Source organism: Lissotriton vulgaris, chromosome 9 (assembly GCF_964263255.1).
Source record: "Lissotriton vulgaris chromosome 9, aLisVul1.2, whole genome shotgun sequence".
Classification (NCBI taxonomy): Eukaryota; Metazoa; Chordata; class Amphibia; order Caudata; family Salamandridae; genus Lissotriton; species Lissotriton vulgaris.
Window position 1 is genome coordinate 353,594,777 of NC_141697.1, and position 23,931 is coordinate 353,618,707.

Below are 23,931 nucleotides of genomic sequence, written 5' to 3' on the forward strand. Positions count from 1 at the left end.
GCGGCGCTACAGACAGGTGCACAGCAGAGCGCTGATACTGCGAAGGACGCCCGGCTATTACAGAAGACCCACTGGGCTGGCCTAGACGGACGCGTCAGAACTGCTAAATTGTGTATTTGGCTGTGCTGAGTGAGCTGCCGTCATGGGCCGACCGGAGAGAAACTAGCCAAAGCTCACCTTTGAGGCAAAAAAGACTGCACTTATGAACTCCCAGTCTCCGGCTGATAATGACCGGGAGGGGGCTGTGGGGGGCGCCCCGAATCTAGAATCCACGTTAATAGCTATGCAAAAGACCCTACAATCCATCGAGGGCACCATGGAGTCGGTCAATCACCGACTCGACCAAATGGCGACGCAGTTTGACCGCCAAAACGAGCGAATGGGGGAAGTGGAGCAGAGGGTGTCTGCCACGGAGGACGGGTTGGCCACCGTATCGTCTAAAGTATTCAGCATGGAAAGGGTGCTGGCGGTCATACAGGTGAAGAACGAGGAGTTGGAAGGGAGGTCCAGAAGGAACAACGTAAGGGTCACGGGCCTGCCGGAATCCACGAACGTAGGACGCATGGAGGACTATATGGAGAGGATGCTCATTGACATATTTGGAACGGAACAACTCTCTAAGGTCTTCATAGTTGAGCGCGCTCATCGCTCACTGGCCAAGCGGCCACCGCCTGGGGCGCGGCCGCGGCCGATAGTAGCCAGAATTCTGAACTACAGGGACAGGGACACAATTCTTCGACTCGCAAGGAAGAAGGGCTCCATTGAATATCAAGGCAATAGGCTTGAGTTCTACCCAGACTTCACCATGGCGGTGCAAACAGCCCGTAAAGAATTTGCCCCGGTGAAACAACTGCTGCGGACTAATGATGTTGCGTACGCCATGTTGTATCCTGCGCGCCTACGGATAGGGCCACCGGCGGATAACAAGATTTTTTCTTCCCCCAAGGCAGCAATGGACTACGCCAAAAAATTGAGAAAACGCGCCAAAGAGCCGGACAGGAGAAATGTGGCAGAGAATGAGGGGCAGGACGAGGCCGCGTAAGCTGTTCTGACTGATTACCTACGACGAGAGCGCTGCTGCGGTGCACCCTGCTGACTACTCCCCAACGACCTCTCATTCGCTTTCTCTTTAACGAACTGAGGAGTCCACTGGGGCCGGTATTGCTTGAGAGCGAGAACATGGATATTGTGGAGGGGGGGGGGGGAGATGGAGGGTGGCATCCCTATATCTGCTGTCGTCTTACGTTTGGCTGACTCTATACCCAGCACACACGATTGAAAGGTGGTGGGCTCTGGGGGGCTCGTACTGGGACTGCCCTATGGATGACAGGGCCTTCGGATGAATCTATAGCGCACTTGGTTGTAGGCACATCCGGGGCTCTCCTAGTAATGTACTATAAACTGTTGGCACAATACTGGGTGCTTGATCACGGGATCAGGGTTGTAAGGTTGGAGATGTTCTGATTGAGCGTGGTCCACGCTCCCGTCGCCTCTTGGCGGGAGAAGTGTGCCGCTACGCCCCCGATAAGGGAGATCCCCACACACTGTTGTTTGAAATGTTGGGGGTTGTGCAAAGTTGGGTTTCGGGATGGCTTCGGCTAATTTGGTGCGCTGAAGTGGGTGGTGGGATGGGGGAAGGGGGTTTGAGGGCTGTTAAGGGATTGTTTACTGTCCTGGTCTGGGATGTGGGGTCTGTGTTGCTGATACCATACGTTCGACTCCTCCGGTTGAGGGTCCGTTTCTTCTACGAAGATGCTCATGTTGCTTATGGTTTGTGGGGTGCAGGGGTGAGTTTTCTGGGATGGGCAGGGTGGCGGTTCTATTGGCGCTTGGGAGGCTTACAGAATGAGAGTTATGGACAGGGGGATAAGGTCACATGCATAACGTGGAATGTGCGGGGTCTTAATAGGCCACAAAAGACGAGACAAATGCTTGCATTTTTGAATCGACATGGCGCTCAGGTGGTGTTTCTTCAGGAAACGCATCTTCAGGGCAGGGCGGCTGAAATGGTGGGCAGACAGTGGGCGGGGGTGCGACTGGCCACTAAGTACTCTTCCTATGCTCGGGGGGTGATGATTTTGATCAAGAGAAATATACCATTTGAAGTGGTGCACGAGGAAATTGACCAGGAAGGAAGGTTTATTATTGTGCAGGGCAAGTTGTGTGGTACGCTGATTACTTTACTCAATGTGTATGGTCCAAATATTGACGATCCTGATTTCTATGTAATGCTCTGGAACAAACTTTATTTGCTTGCACCGTCAGCTATCTTGTGCGGGGGAGATTGGAATGTCACGCTCGATTTAGTGCTGGACAAGAAACATGACAGGCCTGTTGTGCGCAAGAGGGCGGCGGAAGCGGTGTGTGAGGGTATGACTGGGCTGCAACTGCTGGATGTGTGGAGACTACGTAATCCAACTGTGCGAGTGGGTACTTGCTACACTTCAGCACACGATACATGGTCGAGACTAGACTTCTGGCTGGCGACTAGGGATGTGTGTGGTTGGGTGGTGGATGCTGCTCACTTGCCTCGCACTATTTCGGATCACGCTCCTGCCACACTGGTATTGCAGATTCCAACACATGCCCCGGCCCCTTTCACTTGGAGACTTTCTCCGGGGATACTGACCGACCAAGTGCTTTCTGAACGCCTGGGACAGATCGTGGAGGAGTTCTTTGTTAATAATGTGGGGTCTGTTGATGATATAAGTACGGTGTGGGAGGCCTTCAAGGAGACGGTGAGAGGTGCATGTATAGGCTTGAAATCAGGGGTGCTCACGTCTATCAGGGACTCCATGTCCAGGCTGGAAAGGGAGTTACTATCCCTCGAGAGACAGTTGGAAGGGGGCGTACAGGGCACGACACTTGCAGACATCAGAGGGAAGGTCACTGAATACAATGAGTTGGCGGAGCAAGAGGTGAAATTCTTGGCTAAGCATGCTACTGCTAGATACTATGGCGAAGGGGGAAGGCCAGGAAAGGGACTGGCGGATCGCATCAGGGAGCCGTGGGCACGCCACTGCACGGTGCAAGAGATTGAGGATCAGGGGGAAGTGGTGACCACCACTGAGGGTATCTTAGCCTGCTTCTCGAAGCATTATGCGCAACTCTATGAGCGGAGGGACACGGCTGACGAGGAGGAGGTGGACCGATATCTGGAGGGTGTTGCCTTGGTATGGCTTTCCAAAGGTCAGCAAGAATTCCTAATGCACCATATTACGGAAGCTGAATTCAGGGACGCCATTGCGGCACTTCCGAATGGGAAGGCGGCCGGCACGGATGGTCTGCCCTCCGAATTTTATAAAAAAATATGCGGATATCCTGATTCCTCAGCTGGCGCAGGTCTTGGAAGAGGCGTTTGAGCGCGGACGGCTTCCAGCGACCATGAGAGAGGCACTCTTGGTGGCGCTGCCTAAACCTGGGAAACCGCCAAATAAATGTGATTCATATCGCCCCCTCTCACTTATGAATACTGATGTCAAAATTATTGCCAAAGTGTTGGCTACGAAACTACGTTTACTCCTGCCAGTCATGGTCCTGCCGGACCAATCAGGTTTCATTCCTCTCAGGTCCACGACGCATAATCTGCGGACACTTTTCGCTGTATTGCACCTACTCAAGCCAGATCTCCCTGCGGCTGCAGTCATGCTTGACGCGGCCAAGGCGTTTGATTCGGTGGCATGGAAATATATGCTGACTGTCTTGCACCGGATGGGGGTGCCTTTTTTCTTCACTTCACTTATCGCTCTATTGTACACCGCGCCGACTGCAAGAGTCAGGGTCAACGGGCATGTCTCCTCGTCATTCCCGATCCAGAGGGGAACAAGGCAGGGGTGTCCGCTATCGCCGCTATTATTTGCCATCATGATGGAGCCTCTGGCCTGTATTCTGCGGCAGAGGTATGCGGAAGCAGCGTTGAAATTCCCCCTCAGGTCTCTGGCTGTGTCGATGTATGCGGACGACATGGTCCTGTATGTAAGAGATCCATCGCTTCATCTTGAAAATATACTTCGCGAATTTATTAGGTTTGGTCGACACTCCGGGTGGACTATAAACTGGGACAAATCGGTGATACTCCCACTCACGGATGTGACCAGCCGGGTTCCACTGGAGTTCCCTCTGGAGTGGGCGACGGACTCGGTTCGCTATCTGGGCATCTGGGTACATAGGGATTGCCAGGAAGTTATAAGGGCTAACTATGGAGTAGCCATCTCTAAGCTGGAGGATCAGGTGGCGAGATGGACTCGGCTCCCTCTGACGCTTGCTGATCGTACTTCTTTGATTAAAATGGTAGTGCTGCCGAAATTTCTTTATCTCTTTGTGAATGTCCCGGTCTCGTTGAAATCGCACTTTTTCGCACGGCTGAAGTCCCTTTTGATCTCGCTCACCTGGGCTGGCAAGAAACCGCGTGTGACTTGGGATGTCATGATTAAGCCGCATGCACTGGGCGGGCTCGCCCTACCGGACATGAAGCTTTATTACCTATGCGCGCAAGCTCAATTTGCTAGTTACTGGATCGATGCTCCGCCATACACCCCACATGTGGCGCTTGAGGCTAGTGCAGTCTTGCCGTATCAGCTAAGGGCGATGATAACCAACAAACATTCAATATTCGAGAAGGGGGAGATCGATACGGTGCGGCGCACGGCATCCGCTTGGGAGGACCTTGGTAGACGGGCTGCCAGATTGCCGTTATATGCTCCAGCTATGCCGCTACTATACCACTCGGATATATCAGTGTCCAGTGAGATCGGGGGATTGCAGGTTTTGAGGGAGGCTGGAGTTCAGACCATGGGGGATCTTTTCCCGGGGACCTCCTTTCTCTCTTTACAGGACATGACGGCAAGCTCCACTAATAAAGCTATGACTACCTTTGTGTACGCACGCTTGAGGGCAGCAGTGCGAGATTTGTTTCCAACGTATCCGGCGGAGCCATTAACGCTTGGGGCATTACAGCTGCTCTACACAGCCAGAGACAGAACTAAACTGCTCTCTAGACTTTATAAGGCTGCGCAGGAGGATGAAGGAGGGGGGGCGGTCTTGGCCAGGGCGCGCTGGGATAAGAGCTTGCCAGAACCTCTGAGTGATGACGAATGGGAGGAATGCTGTAACATGACTGGGGGATGTGTGATCAACGGCAACTTTCGCCTCCTGCACTTTAAATTTCTGCACCAATGGTATTACACGCCGGTCCAGCTGGTTAGATATGGGCTCGTGCCCAATGTGTCCGATGTAGTGCTGACGATGCCGATTTTATACACATGGCCTGGGGTTGTCCGCGTGTGTATGACTTTTGGAAGGAGGTGACAGAGACTGACTGACATGATATCCAGCGAGGTTAAACTGGACGTACGTCTCTGCCTTTTGGGCATTGCCTCCGGGGTACCTGCTCAATCGAGGCGGCTTGTGGTCCTGGCTCTGCAGCTGGCTAAGAGGAGGATCGCTATTGGATGGGGGGGGAAGGAGGGCACCTAATGTACAGTTGTGGCTGAATGACATGGCCTACTGCAGAGACCAACTGCAATGCTATTATGAGGGGCTGCCAGAGAAATCTCGCCCGCGGGATGTATGGGAGCCGTTTACGCTATACGTGCTGTCTCTGGACGATTCTGATAGCGAAAGGAGTGTGATAGTAAATTTGTCGGGGGGGGGGGCCAGGAGTCTGCGTGAATGCGGCCTCAATATGTGTGGGACATCCTTGCTAAGTGGGGTGTGTGACTACTGGTATTCTCTGGGACCCTCGCACTTGCTCTGGGAGAAGATGAGACTGTACTGCCCTTTGCTGCTCTGTACTACTGTGGGTGCTGTAAGAGACACTGAGGGGTGATGCCCAACACGTTCATATACTTTCTGTACCCTACTGAACCGGCTGCCATACGGTTTATACACTTGCTAGATTTGAAGTCTTCATTAGGACCAGGATAGAGGGGGTTGGGAGGGTGTTGGGATTAGTTGACGGTTGACTTTGGTTTTGCAAAAATTGAAAAAAGACCGAGATCACATAAGGGCATACGGCCGGAATTGATAGTGTACCTTGGACATTGCTTCTGTAACATTTGTGGTGCCTTCATGGGCTTAGCATACACTGCTTATGGGTCTGAACTGGAAAGATGTATTGCTTGCCCTGCCTAATATGTGGTGCTCTGTTCGCGGCCGGCCCTATAAGTGGGTTGTAGGCACACCGCTGTGTAAATGTGAAAATGTGCAATAAAGGTCTACCAAAAAAAAAAAAAAAAAAGTGTTAGGGTGCCCCTACATGAGCAAGACACCCCTCGACCCTACAGAGTTCATTCTCCTGGTTTGTAAGTGAAGCTGCCATATACTATATAGAGGGGCATCGCACAATTACACAATGAACATCTCGAAAACGGCTGCAACAAATCCCATCATGTTTGGTATCAAACATGTTGGAATCATAACCCCACACCGTAAACGGTGTGGGGTTATGATTCCAAGCTCTGGAAGAGCCCTCAGTTATGCTATCGGTGCTCCAGGTACCAGTCTTCTAGACTCGGGCAGCACAACATGGCTAATGCCGACCAGAGACACAATTCTGCCCTCCTGCTGATGAGCCATGCTCGAGCAGGGGGAGGCAGAGCAATAGGTATCCTGTCACAGGGAGTTGTGACCACTTCCCAGACAGGATTTAGTGCATCGGGCCGGGTGGGTGCGCTTGCTTGCGCCACTCAGTTTGCATGAGGGGCACATTTGGTGTTCCGTGCATAGTCCAGTTCAAACCAGCTCTGGGAGTGGTTTGCTTCCTCTCTGGTGCGAAACTGGACAAAGAACATGTGAGTAACATCCCCGCTGTCCAGACCCTCCCCTGGGAGGGTCCCCTGAATCATCCCAACCCTTTTCCTAAGGGGTACTTAAGGGCTTACCTGTGGTTGGGTCCCTAGATTTGTCGTGGGACAAGATTCAATTCAGACACCATTTCTTCTACTGCCTGGGTATTCTGGACTTCGCTTGAGCTCGACTTCATCCCTTTTCAGTCTGCTGCATTGTCTGTGCCTGTGCACCATACAGGAACCTTCCAAGGCCTGTGTGCATCCAAGACACTTGAAGGAATCTCCCTTGAAGTGTAGGAGTCACTTCCCTGCATCTGCAGGCACCGCAAACAAGCTGACCTGAGCTTCTACGGACTCCGAAAGGTTCGGGAACACAGGTGGTAGTTCTCCACAGCTCTCAAGGCCTGCCCTCTCACCAAGTTTGAGGCCAGTATCCCTTGCGGGTGCCGCAGGACCCGAAGTCCTGTGCACCACGTCGACTTGCTGTTGCAAAGGCTTGTTTGCTTCCTTCCACCAAGATCTTCGGGCTCAAAGTAGCCCCAACCTCAAGCATCTCCAGTGACCAGAATTTTCGGGCACACTGCATTGCTTGCACCGTGGTCTGCATATTTTGGTGAGCTGCTCAAGGTCGTCTTGCGACTCCAGTGCCTCCTGCCTGTGGGTCCTGTTGAGGGTAATTTTTGCTTCTTTTGGGCTCTCCCAATTGCTCAGGGCCAGCCCTGACTCCCCTGCTGGTGGCGATTACCCAAGACCTTGCTGATCACGACATTGCACCATCTTTGACTTCTGGGTTGGTAGAATTTGCCACAGCTTGTTGGTGATCCTGCCAGACACCAACTCCTCAGCACTCTACATCAGATGTGGGACAGCTCGTGCACGGCTCCTTGTCTTCCTCAGTGTCGCCTGGTCCTCACAGCTGCAGAGTCATGGTCCTTGTCAACTCTCCTGCAACTCCTAACATTGGTGGGCATTCGTCTTCCAGATTTCCTGGTCACTCCTGAGTGACAGACTCTGTCCCCTCCGCTGGCAGGTACCTCTCAACTACAATCTACCTTCGGATTCCACCGGACATTTTCTCCTTCAGCAGTGGCACTTTCCTGAAGTCCTCCATTGGGTTCGAGAGCGGATTCCGACACCAATTCACACCTATGCATACGGCTTCCCGGGTGTAGACAGCGTGGGTACTAGGGTATCCATTGGTGGGGTGGCTCTCAAACCTTCTGGCTTCCACTGGGTTTCTACAGAGTCCACTGGGAAGGGTCCTTAATCTTTAAAATTCGAACCGCGACTTACACGTTGATTTGTACGGAGAACACGGTCGTGTTCCCACACTGCACACGCTCTCGTGGGGTTCCTAGTCACTCACCTTGGGGGGTTCCTTGGATCCCCAGCACATCTACGTCCTCTCGACATGGTCTTGACCCGAGTCGAGGTTCTTATGCCACTATTAGTATATGGTTTGGTCCCCTCCCCCCGAGGGTCCACTGTGTATTCTGTGCTATTTACTGTATTTCTATGCAAAGTATTGTGTGCATTGTGTTTATCTCCAGGTGAGAGATATATAGATGTGTTTGAGAGTATTATATAATAAATAGATTTTTTTATAAATACCTTGTGTGATTCTTTTTCATTTAATCTATACTATAAGATTGCATTCTGGTAAAACAAGCTGCTTTACACTCTTTCTGGACTAAGCCTAAAGGCTGCTCTCCACAGCTACCACTTCGAGAGCTTTCTAACGTTGTCCAAGACCTCTTAAATTACCATATGGGTTGTCTGGACTGGGGCAGGGTGCCCTCTTACATAAGTGGACATCATATGACAGGCCAGCCTCTCACACCTTTACAAGTTGTATTATTTCTTGTCCCAGGACCTTCTTTGGTTTTGGGTGGGAGGGATTTGTGGAGGCTCTTTGAGTAGTTATTTGCAGTTTCTGTGATGTATTATATTTAAGAACAAATTGTCTGCGGTGATCTTTTCCACCTCATGGAGGAATTCCATTATCCTGCCTCCCACAGGTGTTTCGTGGTGGGGTTGGATATTGCATACGGTAGTACCGTTTGGTCCTTCCCCTCTGGGAGGCTAACCCCTTCCCTTTCCTCTTCCTCGAAACGACTGTCTCGCAGGGTGTTGCCACTAGTGGTATGCTGCGTGGCATGATGTGCACAGCCTTGCGGCTGTGGTTGCTGCTTCCCAGATGTGAAGGGTGCCCAGACTGCGGGTCTACTGGTTGCAGTTCCTTCTCTCCCGAAGGAACCCCTGAGTTGCAATGACCTGGTTGCTTTCGCCATCTCAATATTCTTCTTTAATTGCTGATGGGAGTCCTGCATTCAGAAATCAATAAGAGAGAACACTTCGGACGGCAATACGGCCCTGCAATTTTAGACGACCCATTCGCGACCATTATATGCATTGACACTACATATTGAAGAGAGAACATTTCGAATGGCAACACGGCCCTGCTATTTCAGAGGACCCATTCGCGATCTGAATGGTCACTAATACTACGCAATGAAGACCGGTTGTTTTTTGGATTCAAATATTGAAAATTAGCAGTGGAGTAACACTCTGTCTACAACACTGCACTACGTTTACATTTCATTCATCTTACCTAGCAGCCCGGCCGGGTTGGAACTATCACCGGCTGAGTGCTCTTACAGACTATTAGTTAATACCACAGCCCTGAATAAGTCGCGGAGCATTTCTCCATTGTGCGACGAAACACATGTTGGCTGGCGTGTTCTACCGTGCTTTTTTCGTTTCAAAAGGATTAAAAGACTCAACTTGATCCACTCAAGACCTTTTCCTTTCATCTCAAAGATATATTTGTTGTGTTGTTGTTACATATTGTGATTACCTGATCTTCACTCTCTATGTGTGCCTAGGAGTTTGTTGTCATGTTCATGGAGTGTGGTTTACCTACACCATAATAAGGGGTTTTAGGGCATATCCCATTGCCTAGTTTACACCATATTCACTTATTGTATTGTATTGTACTCTAGTGTGTCAATTAGCTGAGGGCCTAATTAAAACCCGGTTTCCTACCAAAAAAAAAACCCCTCTCTTACATGCTGATGGGAGTCATCCACTGCCTGGCCAAACAGGGCGTCACCTGGGAATGGCATTTTGATGATTGAGGCTTGAAACCTGATACTGGTGTATCTTCTTAATGTTGTTGCTGTGCACATCTACTTGTTGGCAGTATTGCTGCATCTATTGCAGATTTGAGGTAGGTTTTAACAATGTCCCTTCCCTCCTGCATCACGGTTTTGGCACTTTTGCAGTATTCCTCCGGGAGGTGATGCGTGAGGGACTCCATCTCATTCCATTGCTGTTGGCCGTAGTGGTTCAAGAGAGCATTGGAATTAGCAATCCTCACTTGGATGGCTGTTTCTCTCTCTCCATCTTTCTTCCCACCGAGTCAAGTCTCTTACTTTCTTTTTCTGGTTGTGACACCTTAGATGTGGGGTTATTGTTTCTCTTCCTAGTGGTAGTCACTATAATGGAGTCTGCTGGATCACTTCCTCAAATTTATTTTGGGCACTGAGTGGAATGCTTGTACTTTTCCACTATTGGTGTTACAGTCCTTGCAGCTGCAGGCTCACAGAAGGCCTCTTCCCTTGGTCCAGGATGCTAGGAAGCAGGGGCAGATAGTTTTCCCTTTTGTAAGGGCAATAACGTTTCGGGGAAGAAACATGAATCCTCCTTTTCCTCCTCAAGTTGCACCATATGTCTCTGCATCCCTCTTGATGAGGGGGTTGTAGAGGGATAGGTCATCTGATGGAGATGGCCTCGAAGGGTAGCTGTCTACCCCCTTCTCCAGCGACTCTGCATCGAGATCCTGACATGCCTTCTCGAACTGGTTCTGGTCATTGAACCCTGTAGTGTTCTCAACCTCCTCGAGTTTGTAGAACTCTTCTTGTGGCTCTTCAAGAGGTTCTGGGGTTGCTGGGGCCTCCATTACAGACTGGTCGTCTTTGGCCGCTGAAGTCATCAAAGGCTTTGCAGAAATACAGAATTCCTTCAAGAAGCCATCAAACTCCTTCAAGTCTTCTCTTCTTGCACTTGACCTAGAGTGCTTTTTGTTCAGCGCCGATCTCTTTTTCAGCGTCTACTGTCCTAGAGGCCTTGCCTTTGTATCTCGTACCCCTCGAGTGGATGGTTGCGTCGATGGTTTCAACCGTCTCACGCCACCATCGGTATTCTTTGGGCAGGGTCAGTGGGGTTCTTTTTGTTTAGGTCGACAAGTGTTTCGAAGCGGAGAATGCCTTTTGACAGCTTATCTGCCTTTGATGGCTTCCCTTCAGTGTCCATCAGCTTTTTCGACACTTGTCTCTTTTCAGTGTTGGCAGCAAAGAACTCGAAGTCGACACATCTCAACAAGCTGTTTCAACCTCCTTGACGTTCTCCTACTAGTCACTGGATAAGCCAAGGTCCTTAAGCGATACCAGCATCTTCTGAGTGCTGGCCATGGTGTAATGCTCCAGCCTCTGTAGACCTTGCACCTTGAGTCTTGGGTACGAAATCTGCACAGACCTAGCAGTCTTTGTTTTTGTGGTCTATCGGGAGACCAAGGTTGCAGACCTCATGGGGGTCTTTCTGTGGGTAAAATGTGGTGGCAGTTGGGGCAGAACTTAAAGTAGGAGTTTTCTACGACCCTTATCTGCCTCTCCCTTCGTCATTATCTAACCACGTGATTACTGGCAGGCCCCCCATCAAGACCAAGGTGGCTCCCATCCCTTACTCATTCTTAACTCTGTATTTGGAAATTTGGTACATTTTCTTACTTTTGTCTATTTCCCAAAATTCTTTCGATCTCCTCCGTCGTGCTTCCAGACCCAACGGCAGAAAAAAGAATCTGAAAATGGAGACTATGCACAAGAACTTCTGGGGCACTGTCTGACGTCACACAGGGAATGGACATACCAACAAAGCACCCTTAGTCAACAATGGCAACAACAACAAAAAAAGACGAAAAACAAACGATTCCGGCCCCATCCACTAGATGGCGGAATAATGCACCGCATGCAATTCCAGAAAAGGACTCATGCTACAAAACATCCTCAGCATGAACAAATATGAAAATTCACTAAAGTTATCTGGGGGCACAATCTAGAAACCTGTGATTGTCACAGGCTTTTAGGCACTCTGTTAAACCTTTGTCAATTCCTGAAACTCAAACTTGAGCCCATGCAAGGTAGTAAATCTTAATCTGCAGATTTTCTTATTTCGCTGCAAATTGTGCCCAAAAGTGTTAACCAGCTCAACAAGTACATGTCACGCCAATAGATATTGCCTTAACCACTTCGACGCTATTGACAGAACCGTTCCATCACGCCCCTCGGGTGGGCTGTGCTCATGACGGAACGGTTCCGTCACGGTCCGCTCACCGCGCCTGAGCGGCGCTGATTTCGCGCCTGCGCGGCGTGTTTCATTAAGCGGGCGGGGCATTAACGGAACCGTTCCGTCACAAGCACAGCTCACCCGCGAACCGTGACGGAACGGTTCTGTCACCCGCGCAGGAGAGCCGCGCGCCTCCTCGCGACCGTTAGCGCTGCGGCGGAATAGCCGCCGCAGCGAAGGTGTTCATAAACTCTGAACAGTATAAGGGAGTATCAGAACGTAAAGAGCAACACTTGCCAAGACAATTTAATTTCTACAAAATTCAGCCATTTGGTCCTCTATAGTAGCCCAGGAAGCAGACATATGGCTCTACAAGAGAAGCATAATGCGAAGTACACCAGAGGCCAGCAGAGCAAGTGCAGCAAATGCCCCCTCCCCCACCCCCCAATCGCCATAAAAGTCTTTATGTGGCGAAGATTATGCTTCCAGGAAATGTGGCATGCAGGAGATTAAACAAAACAACTGTTTAAGTCTGCCCGTAAACCACATCCCAACAAAAATATCTTAGTTACTCAGCTTTTACAGACAAACTGCAAGGGATCAGGAGATAAAAAATCACAGTGGGTTGGAGAGATTATTTAAGGGTGGGAAGGGGGTACAAGCGGGAGAGTTAGAAAAGTAGAACACACATGCGCTTTCATGGGGTACTGAATGACAAAGAATAAAAGTAGTTCCCTCAACTTGAGCAGTGGAAGGATACAAATCACCCAATCAAAAGGATAGTACAAGCTTTACAATGCAGTGGTCTCGGCATTATTAAAGGTAGAGCTATTGGCATTGCTCATTACTTTTTTTCTTTTTTTTTTTTTAAACATAAATAAATGGTATTGTCATTTACAATGGCAATAGGTGAGCATTAGAGAGTAGTAGAGAGTATTCGCGGACACAGAGCCACACACTCACACAGAGCAGCACACGCACACAGAGCACCACACACACACACACACACGCAGAGCCCCACACGCAGAGCCCCACACAGTGTGCAGGCACTGGTGAGAGCGAGGGACAGGTGGACAGATATTAACGAGGGAGAGAGGACAGACGGACGAAACTGAGAGGAGGGTCAAATTTGGGGGTAGGGCTGCGAGAGCAGACTGGCGAATGGAGAACTACAACTAGAGTTGATAGAGAGGCCCAATGATGAAAAGCGGAGCCCGGACTAGTGGGGAGAGGCGGGTGAAAAGTTGAGAAGAGGACCAGTGAGTGGAGCGGGGACGGCCTTCTGAAAGAAGCGCAGGAGGCAGTGTGGGTCCTCGACCTAAAAAGGCGCTAAAGAAGTCAGTATACTGGCGAGCGCCAAAGAAAAGAGTATCTGATACGCAGCACGACAAAAGCCTTGTTGTTAGTTAGTATGGACGTGTGCGGAGCTGTCAAAGGAATAGTGGCGTGAAAGGCGTAAAACTATTATTGCTTTAAAAGGAGCCAACGTTTTAGCACATTGTTGACTGATCCAATCTCTAAATCAAAACGTGCAAAACTATTACGTGTTTTAAAAACAAACAGATGCCAGAGACAGAAATATTTCAGATTCAAACTATTCCATTCAATTAATGCCCTTCATTTGTAAACAGTGCAACTGGCGTTTAGGCCGCCTAGTAACCCACGACTTCAAAGTATGCACCTTGCTGTCGAAACATTAATCCCAAGCTGCAAATATCAGGCACGTCGTGTGCAAGACTCCTCGCTTTGGGAAGCAACTTTAAACTCAAGGTATTATGTTCTTTTACGTTATTTTTCCAATGACCAGAGCAGTGTAGAGCCTGGATATAACTTAGCGCACTACAGAAGGGACGGGTTTGTTGAGTATGTCTGCACAGGACACTCCTCTTTCTAATAGGGCTCCATTTCCACATTACCAAACACAAGTAATACTGTTTCCACCACCTCAGCTGCTGCAAGATTACCCTACCGCCTCACACAGCCAACATCAACCCTAACTCTGCACCGGTCCCACTGTTTTCCATTTCCCCTATAATGAGACCTCGCAATCCAATTTTATATTACTTGGAAACAGCAGAGAGGCAGCTGGTTTGGCGACGGACCATACAAAAACATGACAAAATAAACCTGACCCCACACTCCCTCGTCATGTCTTCCTGCACATCCCCAATCAGTGCTTGTCATGCAGTCACCCGTATCTCCTCCCGTGCCCTCCTTCATCTCTCTCAGGCTCCTCTTCATATCTTGCAGTACCATCACTCCCATGATCTGACAGTCCCCTCTCCACCTCCTCCTGGGCACCGCACAGTGCTCGCCCCTTAACACTCACGCTTCCCGGGAGGTCAGACGACAACTCTGTCCTGTAGGATGGCAGCGAGGCCGACGATGACAGCGATCCCACAGATCCGAGCGGCCCCAAAGGAGGCAGCGGTGTCAAAGGCGGCAGAAGCGGCATGGGGGAATCGGAGGCAGGCTCGGAAGGGGAGGCAAGGGAGGCAGCAGGCCGCGGCTGACTTCAGGGCTCAACGGGCGCGGACGGTACATTGCGCCGCTGGTAGGGCAGGGCAAGGGCCCCAGGGTAGGTACGAAACGCCGGGTCCGCGGCTTCTGAGGAGAATCAACGATCGATTACAAACAGGGGCCCAGCGCACAATACCTTCTTCCTTTATGGCGGGTTTGGGTGCGGACGGCTCTAGGCTGTTGTCTGGCGTTGCGGTGCTTTCCTGGTGGGCAGGCTGAGTCCTGGGGTCCTGGAGAGGGGTGTAGCGGATTTGGGGTGCTTACAGCAGGGCTTTTCACAGGAGGCGAGCCCACGCTTCATGTCAGCCACAACAGGGGAACCAAAATGGCGGCCGCAAAGCTCCGCAAATTTCGGATTCGGGGCGTGTTTTGGCGTTCTGAGTGACGGATGACGTCACAGGTGGAAAGAACGCCAAAAACACGCCCCTGAATCCGAAAGAGACGGGGCTTGATTGGAGTGATGCCCCTCTTCTCCAATGGCTGGCCTCCGTTTAGGAAGCGAGGCGGGTTCAAGCCCCGTCTAAAAAACATTAAATCTCCGACCAAAGACTGCGGAAGCGCAGCCTTTAGGTCCTCGACCTAAAAAAGGATTTGCTCCAGGAGTAAGACCAACACAACAAAAGGTAGGCAAGAAATCGAATAGAAAGCAACTAATTTAGAATGATGAAAAAAGCCAACTAATTAAAAGAAATGGATGGGCTGTAAACCCACTTTAAACTCACATTGGGACTTTCACAATAAGACGGCTTGAGCTCTCTGGTAGGCGAGACATAGAAATGCAAAGAAGTAGCAGGAAACAAGGTTATGGGGAAGGGATGGTATATATTTACAATCCTAAAGTTTCATTACTTTAGTCTGTCCCTTTATCAGTGTTGTCCTATCTTTCGTTATGCCAGGGTACTCCGGTGGAGGAAGGCCCAGGATTAAGGAAAAAAACAACAAATGTAACCTTCAGGTCTTGGTATCAAGTAACCAAACTGCTTCCAGTAAACACATGCATCCTTAAAATCTTAACTCTTTTGTTAAATGGAGAAGTTGGTTTGAAATGTCTCCAATTAACCCAAAACAAAAGGGACAGCTAGCCTGTCAACCTCTTTTTTCATTATCACTATTAACAACACTGCATATAGAATTCACAAAATTAACTGTGGCAAAACAGAATTAAAGCAGACAGGTTCCTCTGCTAGCCAGTGAAGATCTATTTCAAGTATGAATTAAGGATGTTGGACAACAAAAGACATTATGAATAAAAAGGAGTGATCATAAAAAGCAGAATCTGTATCATTGTCAAAGACCCTCAAAAAGATGATTACTTTCAAGTAGCATTATTTCTGTTTGATACTCAATCGAACGCAGATTTCTCATGTTAGAATATTTCCTAGGCATCAGCCTGGATCCATAGATTTTACATAGTAATGTTCTCATATGCTGCCACGTGGCACTACATTAGCTCTGTATCACAACAGAACTGATGGGAGCTGAACTGCATATAAGCACCACACCTGCTAACTGATGCCGGTTTCTTATCTTTTTTCTTTCCGCTCCCTTAGGCACAATGCTTGAACAATTGTTGGTTACAATGTGCTGAATACTAACGTTGGACTGTTTATGATGTTAAAAAGAGGCCACTTCACAGAACAAGGAGATGGAAGGAGTGGATGAAGAATCTGTGATTAGACAAGAGTATCCACCGGAAAGAGCATCACTGAAAAGTAACTTGTTCTTTAGATGGATACGAACCGCAGATTCCTTAATTTATCAGATACCAAAACCGTACCTCCACAAGATGAAGGGTGTAGAGTGGACTTAGACCAAAAAGTCTTGCAGAACAGAGCAGAAAAAGTGTCCATTCCGCAAGACCAGACTGTCAAGGCATTAGTGCTTTATAGACATGTGCATCAAAGCAAAAACGTCACAGATTGGCCGATATTAAGAACAGGCACTTCTCGTACCAAAGCAGTGGTAGCAGCATTAGCACTAGTGGAATAGGCTCCCGGACCTTCCACAGGCTGCTTCATATCCAGTGAGTAGAAGATCATAATGCAGAGGACTATCCACATTGACAATGTCTTCTTCTATACTACCTCCCTGTTCTTTGCTCAGGATAACCCCACAAAACGTATTATTCACTCAATGAGCCTTGGTGCAACCTATGAAAAAACAGGGCAGCTCGAGGTTCAACAGATGGAGCCTCTTCCTCCTCTTTTGAGGGCCAAACGAAACAGTGGCAGAGTGATGGATTGTCCAACAGGGAAGGGAATCACGACTTTAGTTACGAAGGCCACCTGAGTCCTCGGCACCAATCTGCCTGGGAAAAAGGTGGTGTAGTGTGGATGCACTGAAAGTGCTTGTAGTACACTCATGCAATGAGCCGAGTTCATTGCAATGAGGAATACAACTGTCAAGGTCAGGAGATGCAGCGTCCAAAGGGTGTATACATGGGGAATGTCAAGACCAAGGTAAAAGTTCCACTATGCCATTAAAAAAGGCGTTGGAGAAAATGAAACAAACCTCTAATAAACCTCATCACAAGAGGATGATTGGTCCAGCAAGATGAAGGGTAAAAGACCTGACCAGATAATATTTTGTAGTACCGACTGCAAAGTCTTGGGCTAAAGACAAAACAAATTAAAAAAACATCCAACAGCTTTTCCTGCGAGGCTTGTATTTTGGGAACTGTAGCACACCATACATTTGTTCCAGCACCTGGCATAAATGGTTCTGTGTAGGGGTGTCTGGCATCGAGAAAGATATTTGCTAATCCAAACAGCAAATCACATGCAACCAACTGCCAGCACTCAATCTCGACACAGCTGTAGATTGTGTAGATTCGGGTGGCAGCTTCTGACCTGCTGCGGATTCAGAAGGTCGTCCTGGAGTGGTAGCCGGATTGTAGAACAGGTGCTCATGCGTTTTATGTACCACACTCTCCTGGCCCAATCTAGGGCCACCAGGATGACTTCGGCCCAATTGTTTTTGATCTTCTTCCGAACTCAGGGGCAGGAGAGTAGAGGGAAGTCATACAGTCGTCCCTTGTCCAATTCCAGCCACAATGCAGCCCCTAACAAGTGTACTTGCAGAAACTCCAAAGTGCAAAATTGCTGGCAATGTGCATTCTTAACAGTGGAGAAAAGATCTAGCCAGGATTCTCCCAACTGTTGGAAGACAACGTGCATCACCTCAGGATGTAGCAGCCACAATGTTTAGTTTATTTGCAATTGCATTTCTTAACTTTACCAGATGATTTGCAACTAGGAAGAAGCCCTGGCACAATATTGCCAAAGAAGCAAGGCCTCATGGGACAGAAACCGGGACCCAACCCCGCCCTGCATGTTACAGTAACGCACGACGGTGGGTGTCACCAGTGAGAATCTACCCCATCTTTCCCTTAAGGTATAGCAAGAAAGCCTTCAGAGCCACATTTATGGTCCGCAGCTCCAGAACACTGATGTGGAAGCTGTCTCTCCACTGCAGACCAGAATCCCCACATCTCCAGGTCTCACAGATTTCCCCCAATCACCACCAGAGAAAGCTCGGTGTAAAAGGGAGACTAGCCCGCTGCAAGACAAACTGTAATCTTTCAACCACCATGGCAGATCTTGAGCTACATCCTCTGAGATCAAGATGGTGTCACAAAGGTGGCCTTCGGGCACAGTCCACTAGGACTTAAGGTTCCACTTTAGGGATTGCATGTGCTATCTGATCTGGCACGGATGACAAATGAGGATGCACGAGGCTAAGAAGCCAAAAAGCTCACACCATACTCAGTAAAATCCAGGAGTGAACTTAAAACATCAGGTCACACCCTGAATGCCCAAGACTCAGTACAGCTGAGGGAAAGCCCTAAACTCCACTGTACCCAGGATTGACCGGATGAATGGAAACCTCAGAGAAATTTGGGTGGGACTTCCATTTATTTATAATGAAAACCATCAATATCATGAGGTCTGCCGTCTAGAGGTGGCCCACCTTTCATAGCGGCAAGACTACCTTCAGCAGCCAGTGTCGATGTACAGCAACACAGTGATTCCTCTGAAGATGTGTTGCGACCACCACCATAATTTTTCCCAACACCCAAGGGGGGGCAGGTGTGCCCGAATAGAGTGTCTTAATTTTAAAATTATCCTGGCCCACCTTAAAGGGCAGGTAACATCTGTGGGACTGCAGAACGGGTATATGAAAATATGCGTCCTGCAAGTCCTGGGACGCCATCCAGATGCCAAAGCAGACAGGATCACAGCAAACTTCATCATCTTGAATCTGTCCATCCGTAGGAAGGCACAGAGAATGGAAGTTCAAGATAAGGCTGAGGACCCCATTCCATAATGGAATGAGAAAATAGAGAAAGAAAGGGATTGTTACTCTCCCCGAGTTTAAAACCTTCTCTACAGCACCTTGGGGAGCAACAGGTGCATCTCCTGTAGGGTGATGGTGTCAGGATCTAGTCCGTACCGCGCCTACCTGAACTACAACTCCCATGACTTGAGGGCCACGAACTACAAGTCCCATGCTCCTTTGCTGTAAACAGGATATAGCGGGGCGGGACTAAGGAACAGTGCTCGTGATTTTGTTCATTCCGGAGGGATCGTTCTGTTTCCCGATATCCCTGATTAACCCTGTTTGCGTTGGAACAGAGTTCTCTGAGTGTCCAGTGAAGCAGAGAAGAGAGAACGAGTCGGGTAAAGTGTTCGCGCTACTAGCGCATTGTTTGTTTTGTCTGGTACCGGCTCGGGTGACATTTTGCCCGAGTCATCCTGAGCCTCGCGGCTGCGAGGAGCATTAACAGTGCTTATAGTTGGAACTAATGTGCTGATGTGTTAAACGGATGCCAACAACACCCGGATGGGGGTTGTATGTTGATAGTCTAGTGACGGATTGCTGGGGGGAGTCCTCCGCAATGCCGGCACGAAAAAGGAATACAGGATGTTGATGTAAACCTTGTGGATTACAAATACTAAAGCGGATGATAGTAGTGCTCTAACTACATCATGCCGTGTTTAGTTTATCTTGGATACTAGCGGTGCTATTTGGGACTAACATTAACTTTTACCTAGCAGAGGAGGTATCTGCTTGCTTGATTTGAGTTGCTTTTCGGCAACCCTCCATTACTGTGGATTTGATTACTGAAGTCTTCGTTTATTTTGGGAATGTTCATTTAAAGGTTTAGCCTACTTTACATTGCAGGGTATGTATCCAGATTGATAGCTCAATATAGGAAGCTCATTGTTTCATTGCCCTTGATAACCGTGCTTCTTGTGTTATGCAGGGCAGGAGGGACAAAGAAGACACTGCTGTATGAAGGGGCAAACACGTGTAATATTACAGGTGAATCAGGTTGCGTTACATGTAGTGAGAATGTAATGAGTAGCATTCAGAACAATATTAATGCGTGTGCATTTCTCTTGCAGCTTCTGTTCCACCGCTGTCCCTTCCTTCTATCTTTTCTTTTGGGTTTTCTCCCCTTTTGGGTTTTTTTCCCTCGCCGCATCACTTGAACACCCTGTGATATACAGTCGGGGTGTTTGGGAGATTCGTAGGTGGAGCATTGTTTCTGCATGCGGATCCTGCGGAGTGCGTTCCTGACAGATGGAGAACTACTCCTCTGAAACTTGTTCTAGAGTGGGAGGTATATTGGGTGGTAGGAAAGAAAAGGTAGAGCATAGCTGTTTTGAATCATTTGAATTTTAGTTGGATGTGATAGTTCATGAATTCTGGAGGAAATGTTAGATCCTGACTTCCACTGGGTGGACATGAGCCACTTAGCGTAAACTTAAGTGGTTTGTTGACTGGTGTAGTAGGGGAGGAGCACTTGGAAAACTGGTGCCTATGCTGGCCCGCATGTTGTCAGCCTGTTCCATGTGCACATACCTGAAAGGACTGGGTTGCCTGCTGAATTACTAGTTGTAAAGGCTCAAATTGTAAACATGTCAGCCCACTAGAGTATCCCCTAAATTTCCGAAAGTGCTTTAGGAAGTGTGTAGGAGCTAACTGCCCAAGGAATGTGCTGTAGCTCAACTATCTTTAAAGTGTTGAAAAGAGAAGAGGTGGGACCCATCAAGGGGCATGTCCATCAATCAAGTCTACATAGTGCTGGACAACCCAATGGACCTCCTCCAGGCTGGTCTATGAAAGGCCACATTGAAACCAACCACTTTGCTAAGGCAACCTGTGGTATCCAGCCCTAGGCGGATAACATATTTCCCTTTGTCTAGGCCAGCATGTATCCTCTGGGCAAAAGAGCCGCTCATATCTTCTGGAACTGCCAGCAACATCTTGCTGGCACGCCCCAAAGGATGTTGGCGTATTGACCTAAAAGGCAGACTTCATCGACAGACCTCCATGCCAGACTGGATGAATAAAGCATTTAATTGCCAGAGGCGTCAATTCTCTTAAGATTACCTATCAGGAACAGTGGTGAAAAATTCACATTCATTTTAATGGTGGAGGCATGCACAACAAGGCTCTCTGGGGTGGGGTGCTGTATGAGAAAATCCAGGTCACTGGGTGCCGTCTTGATGTCCAGCCCCCTACCTGTTCACATGTGGGCAAGAACATAGTTTTGGCAAGAAAGCCATCAAAGCACCTGTGAGAGTCACTTGAAAGGAAGAAAGGGCTCCGATGTTGCTGGCGCAGGCTGTATGATTTCCTTAAAAGTATTTGTTTTCATTTTAATGGAAGACAGGGGTAGGTTTAGTACTTTGCCTGCTCTCTGAACCACCATTAAAAATGAGGCACTCAGCCACTCGTGACCCATGTGGCAAGTCAAGCTTTGTCTCAGGGGACATGTTAAGTACAGGGGCATACCGAGGGGGGACAAGCCATCCCCCTCACCATCATCAGCATCCTAGAATGCAGACTGTTCTAGCAGAAGACCCAAAAATATAAAGGAGCCTCTACGGATAGCTGTGACGCGGTAGAGACACCACCTCTGAGTCAAGGCTTCATTGTGAACGCTTGTGCTTTTCTATTTCCTTAACATATCATCAGTCGAGCTCAGTTCACAATCCGACATGGACGTCCACACGGTAATCCCCACGTGCAATCGATAACTAGCGTGGATCGTGGTGTCGATGTGGAGAACTGTATTAGGTCGGCACAGATCTGGAAGGAGGAGATAGACTGCTCCAGGGAAGGACCTGTTGGTGGTGACCAGACTGGAGTACCCTGCAGTTCCTTGCTGCCAACAGGTTCCCCAGAGGGGGCCTGAAGTGCACTGAATATCTGCGGCATGACCTCTTTGAAGGCCTCACTCTGCTGAAGAGTAGACTACTGTCTATGAAACTCAGGGGGTTTTGGGGGTCAACTGAGGAATGGGATCAGTGACCAGCAACCTTGAGGGAATGCAACTTGCTTCTTGACGCCTTTGTGCTGGCTTCTGGATTTGGAACAACAGGATGGGGTTGAGTCCCACTTTTAATGCTTGTGTTTGGACGATGACTTATCAGAAGACTGAGCAGGAAGTGGAAAAGCTGTGGAACTTCTACATGATCAGCAGAAAGGGAGAGCTCCCAATTTATAGCAGGGGAGAGACCTACGCGAAGGCCCCAACTTCTTCTTCTACTCGCCAATGTAAAGTTTTGTATCCGGGATTGAAGTTGCCTTTGGGCGCAATTATCACATGACTTAAGAGTTTTCCTGATCTCAGGCCCCACAGAGACATTTTGTGTGGATCCATGACCAATATCTAGCAGCAAAGCATTAATCCTATCATTTGTGATGTGGACATCCTTCCCAAGCACACGGTTTGGAAGCTTAGGAACCTGTGTAAAACAGACAAATTCAGAAGAGAAGCTCTGGATGCAAGAAAAAAGCTGCAGAAATAAAAGGAACTGGCATCAGCGCGCAGGGGGGGGTGCTTAAATGCAGATACACTCTGTGACTTCTGGGGTGGTATGGAGTCAAGGTGGTGCTGCTGAATGTCACCTGCCAGAGGGCGGGAGCACTGCTTTGAAGGAAAAAGAAAAACAAATCGAATCCAGTCTGACATGTAGGGAATATTATAAGGTGAGGAATCTACAGTAAGGCATATCCATTAGAATGTTTAAGGTTGCTAATCAAATTATCTCATATGTTTTTGTGACAAGAGATTTGATTGACAACATTGTAAGAAGTCACGGATGATCCTTTGAGCTTTGTGGTTTACAACAGCAAGATATAAAAGTGATCATTTTCTACCTTTATTCCAATCATGCATTTCTGTTGAACTGGAAAAACTGGAAGCTCCTCATTTTTCTCCAATGTCTTATAGATATTCCTAAAATTGACTACATCATCTGGTCCTATGAGTAGCAAGCTTAAACCTTCATTGGTAGCTCTTGCAGTTCTGCCACTTCGGTGAACATAAAGCTCGGAGGTACGTGGAACCTGTAAAAGACAAAAACAATGGCTTTCAGTTCAAACATTTGAGTACACAAGACAGATTTTAGACTTTACAATGCTTAATTTATGAATAAATATATTTGGTTTTAAAGACCTTCCTGGAAAGTCTTCAACAACACTAGAACTAGACATGATTAATGTTGTCAACACGTGGAGAACATATTGGCGTCTGAATTTCCACCACCTGTTCAAATAACATCAGAAGGCCCAATTATCCACTGCAAATATGTGCTGTCTTCCTCTGCCATTACCTACATTACATACAATTGTAAATTACATTTTTGCAATAAAGCCACAACTCTGTTCTGGTGGTAAATCTCATTAACAGTTTGTGAAGGGGATTAAACCAGTACCTTGTGACTGTGTGACCATATCCAGCTCTCTATATTGAATTTTTGAGAACAAATATCTGCGGGAAACAACAGTTACAACGCAACTGTTACAACGGACTACTTTTACAACGCAACTACTACAACGCAGGATCCTTTACAACGCATGCCTTTACAACGCATGACATTACATAGCAGATGCTATTACTACGCATGCCATTACAATGTAAGTATTGGTAAGTTTATCTTTTTTAAAACATTAATTTAATTTGGGTTTTGGGGTACAGGGGTATTTTTAGGGTTCTGGGCTAGGTTTGGGTTATGGGGTACAGGGGTATTTTTAGGGTTCTGGGCTAGGTTTGGGTTATGGGGTACAGGGGTATTTTTAGGGTTCTGGGCTAGGTTTGGGTTATGGGGTACAGGGGTATTTTTAGGGTTCTGGGCTAGGTTTGGGTTATGGGGTACAGGGGTATTTTTAGGGTTCTGGGCTAGGTTTGGGTTATGGGGTACAGGGGTATTTTTAGGGTTCAGGGCTAGGTTTGGGTTATGGGGTACAGGGGTATTTTTAGGGT

At 48.3% G+C, this 23,931-nt stretch overlaps 1 protein-coding gene across 3 annotated transcripts in view; it reads right to left on the bottom strand.

Annotated features, from left to right (window-relative positions):
- The window catches only part of DDX24 (DEAD-box helicase 24), a 204,826-nt gene that overhangs the window by 26,902 nt on the left and 153,993 nt on the right, over positions 1-23,931 (bottom strand). For all 3 annotated transcript variants that reach the window (XM_086937721.1, XM_086937720.1, XM_086937719.1), the window contains exon 7: positions 22,827-23,015. In XM_086937721.1, coding sequence (XP_086793847.1) covers positions 22,827-23,015 — 189 coding nt within the window. The remainder of the gene's footprint in view (positions 1-22,826; positions 23,016-23,931) is intronic.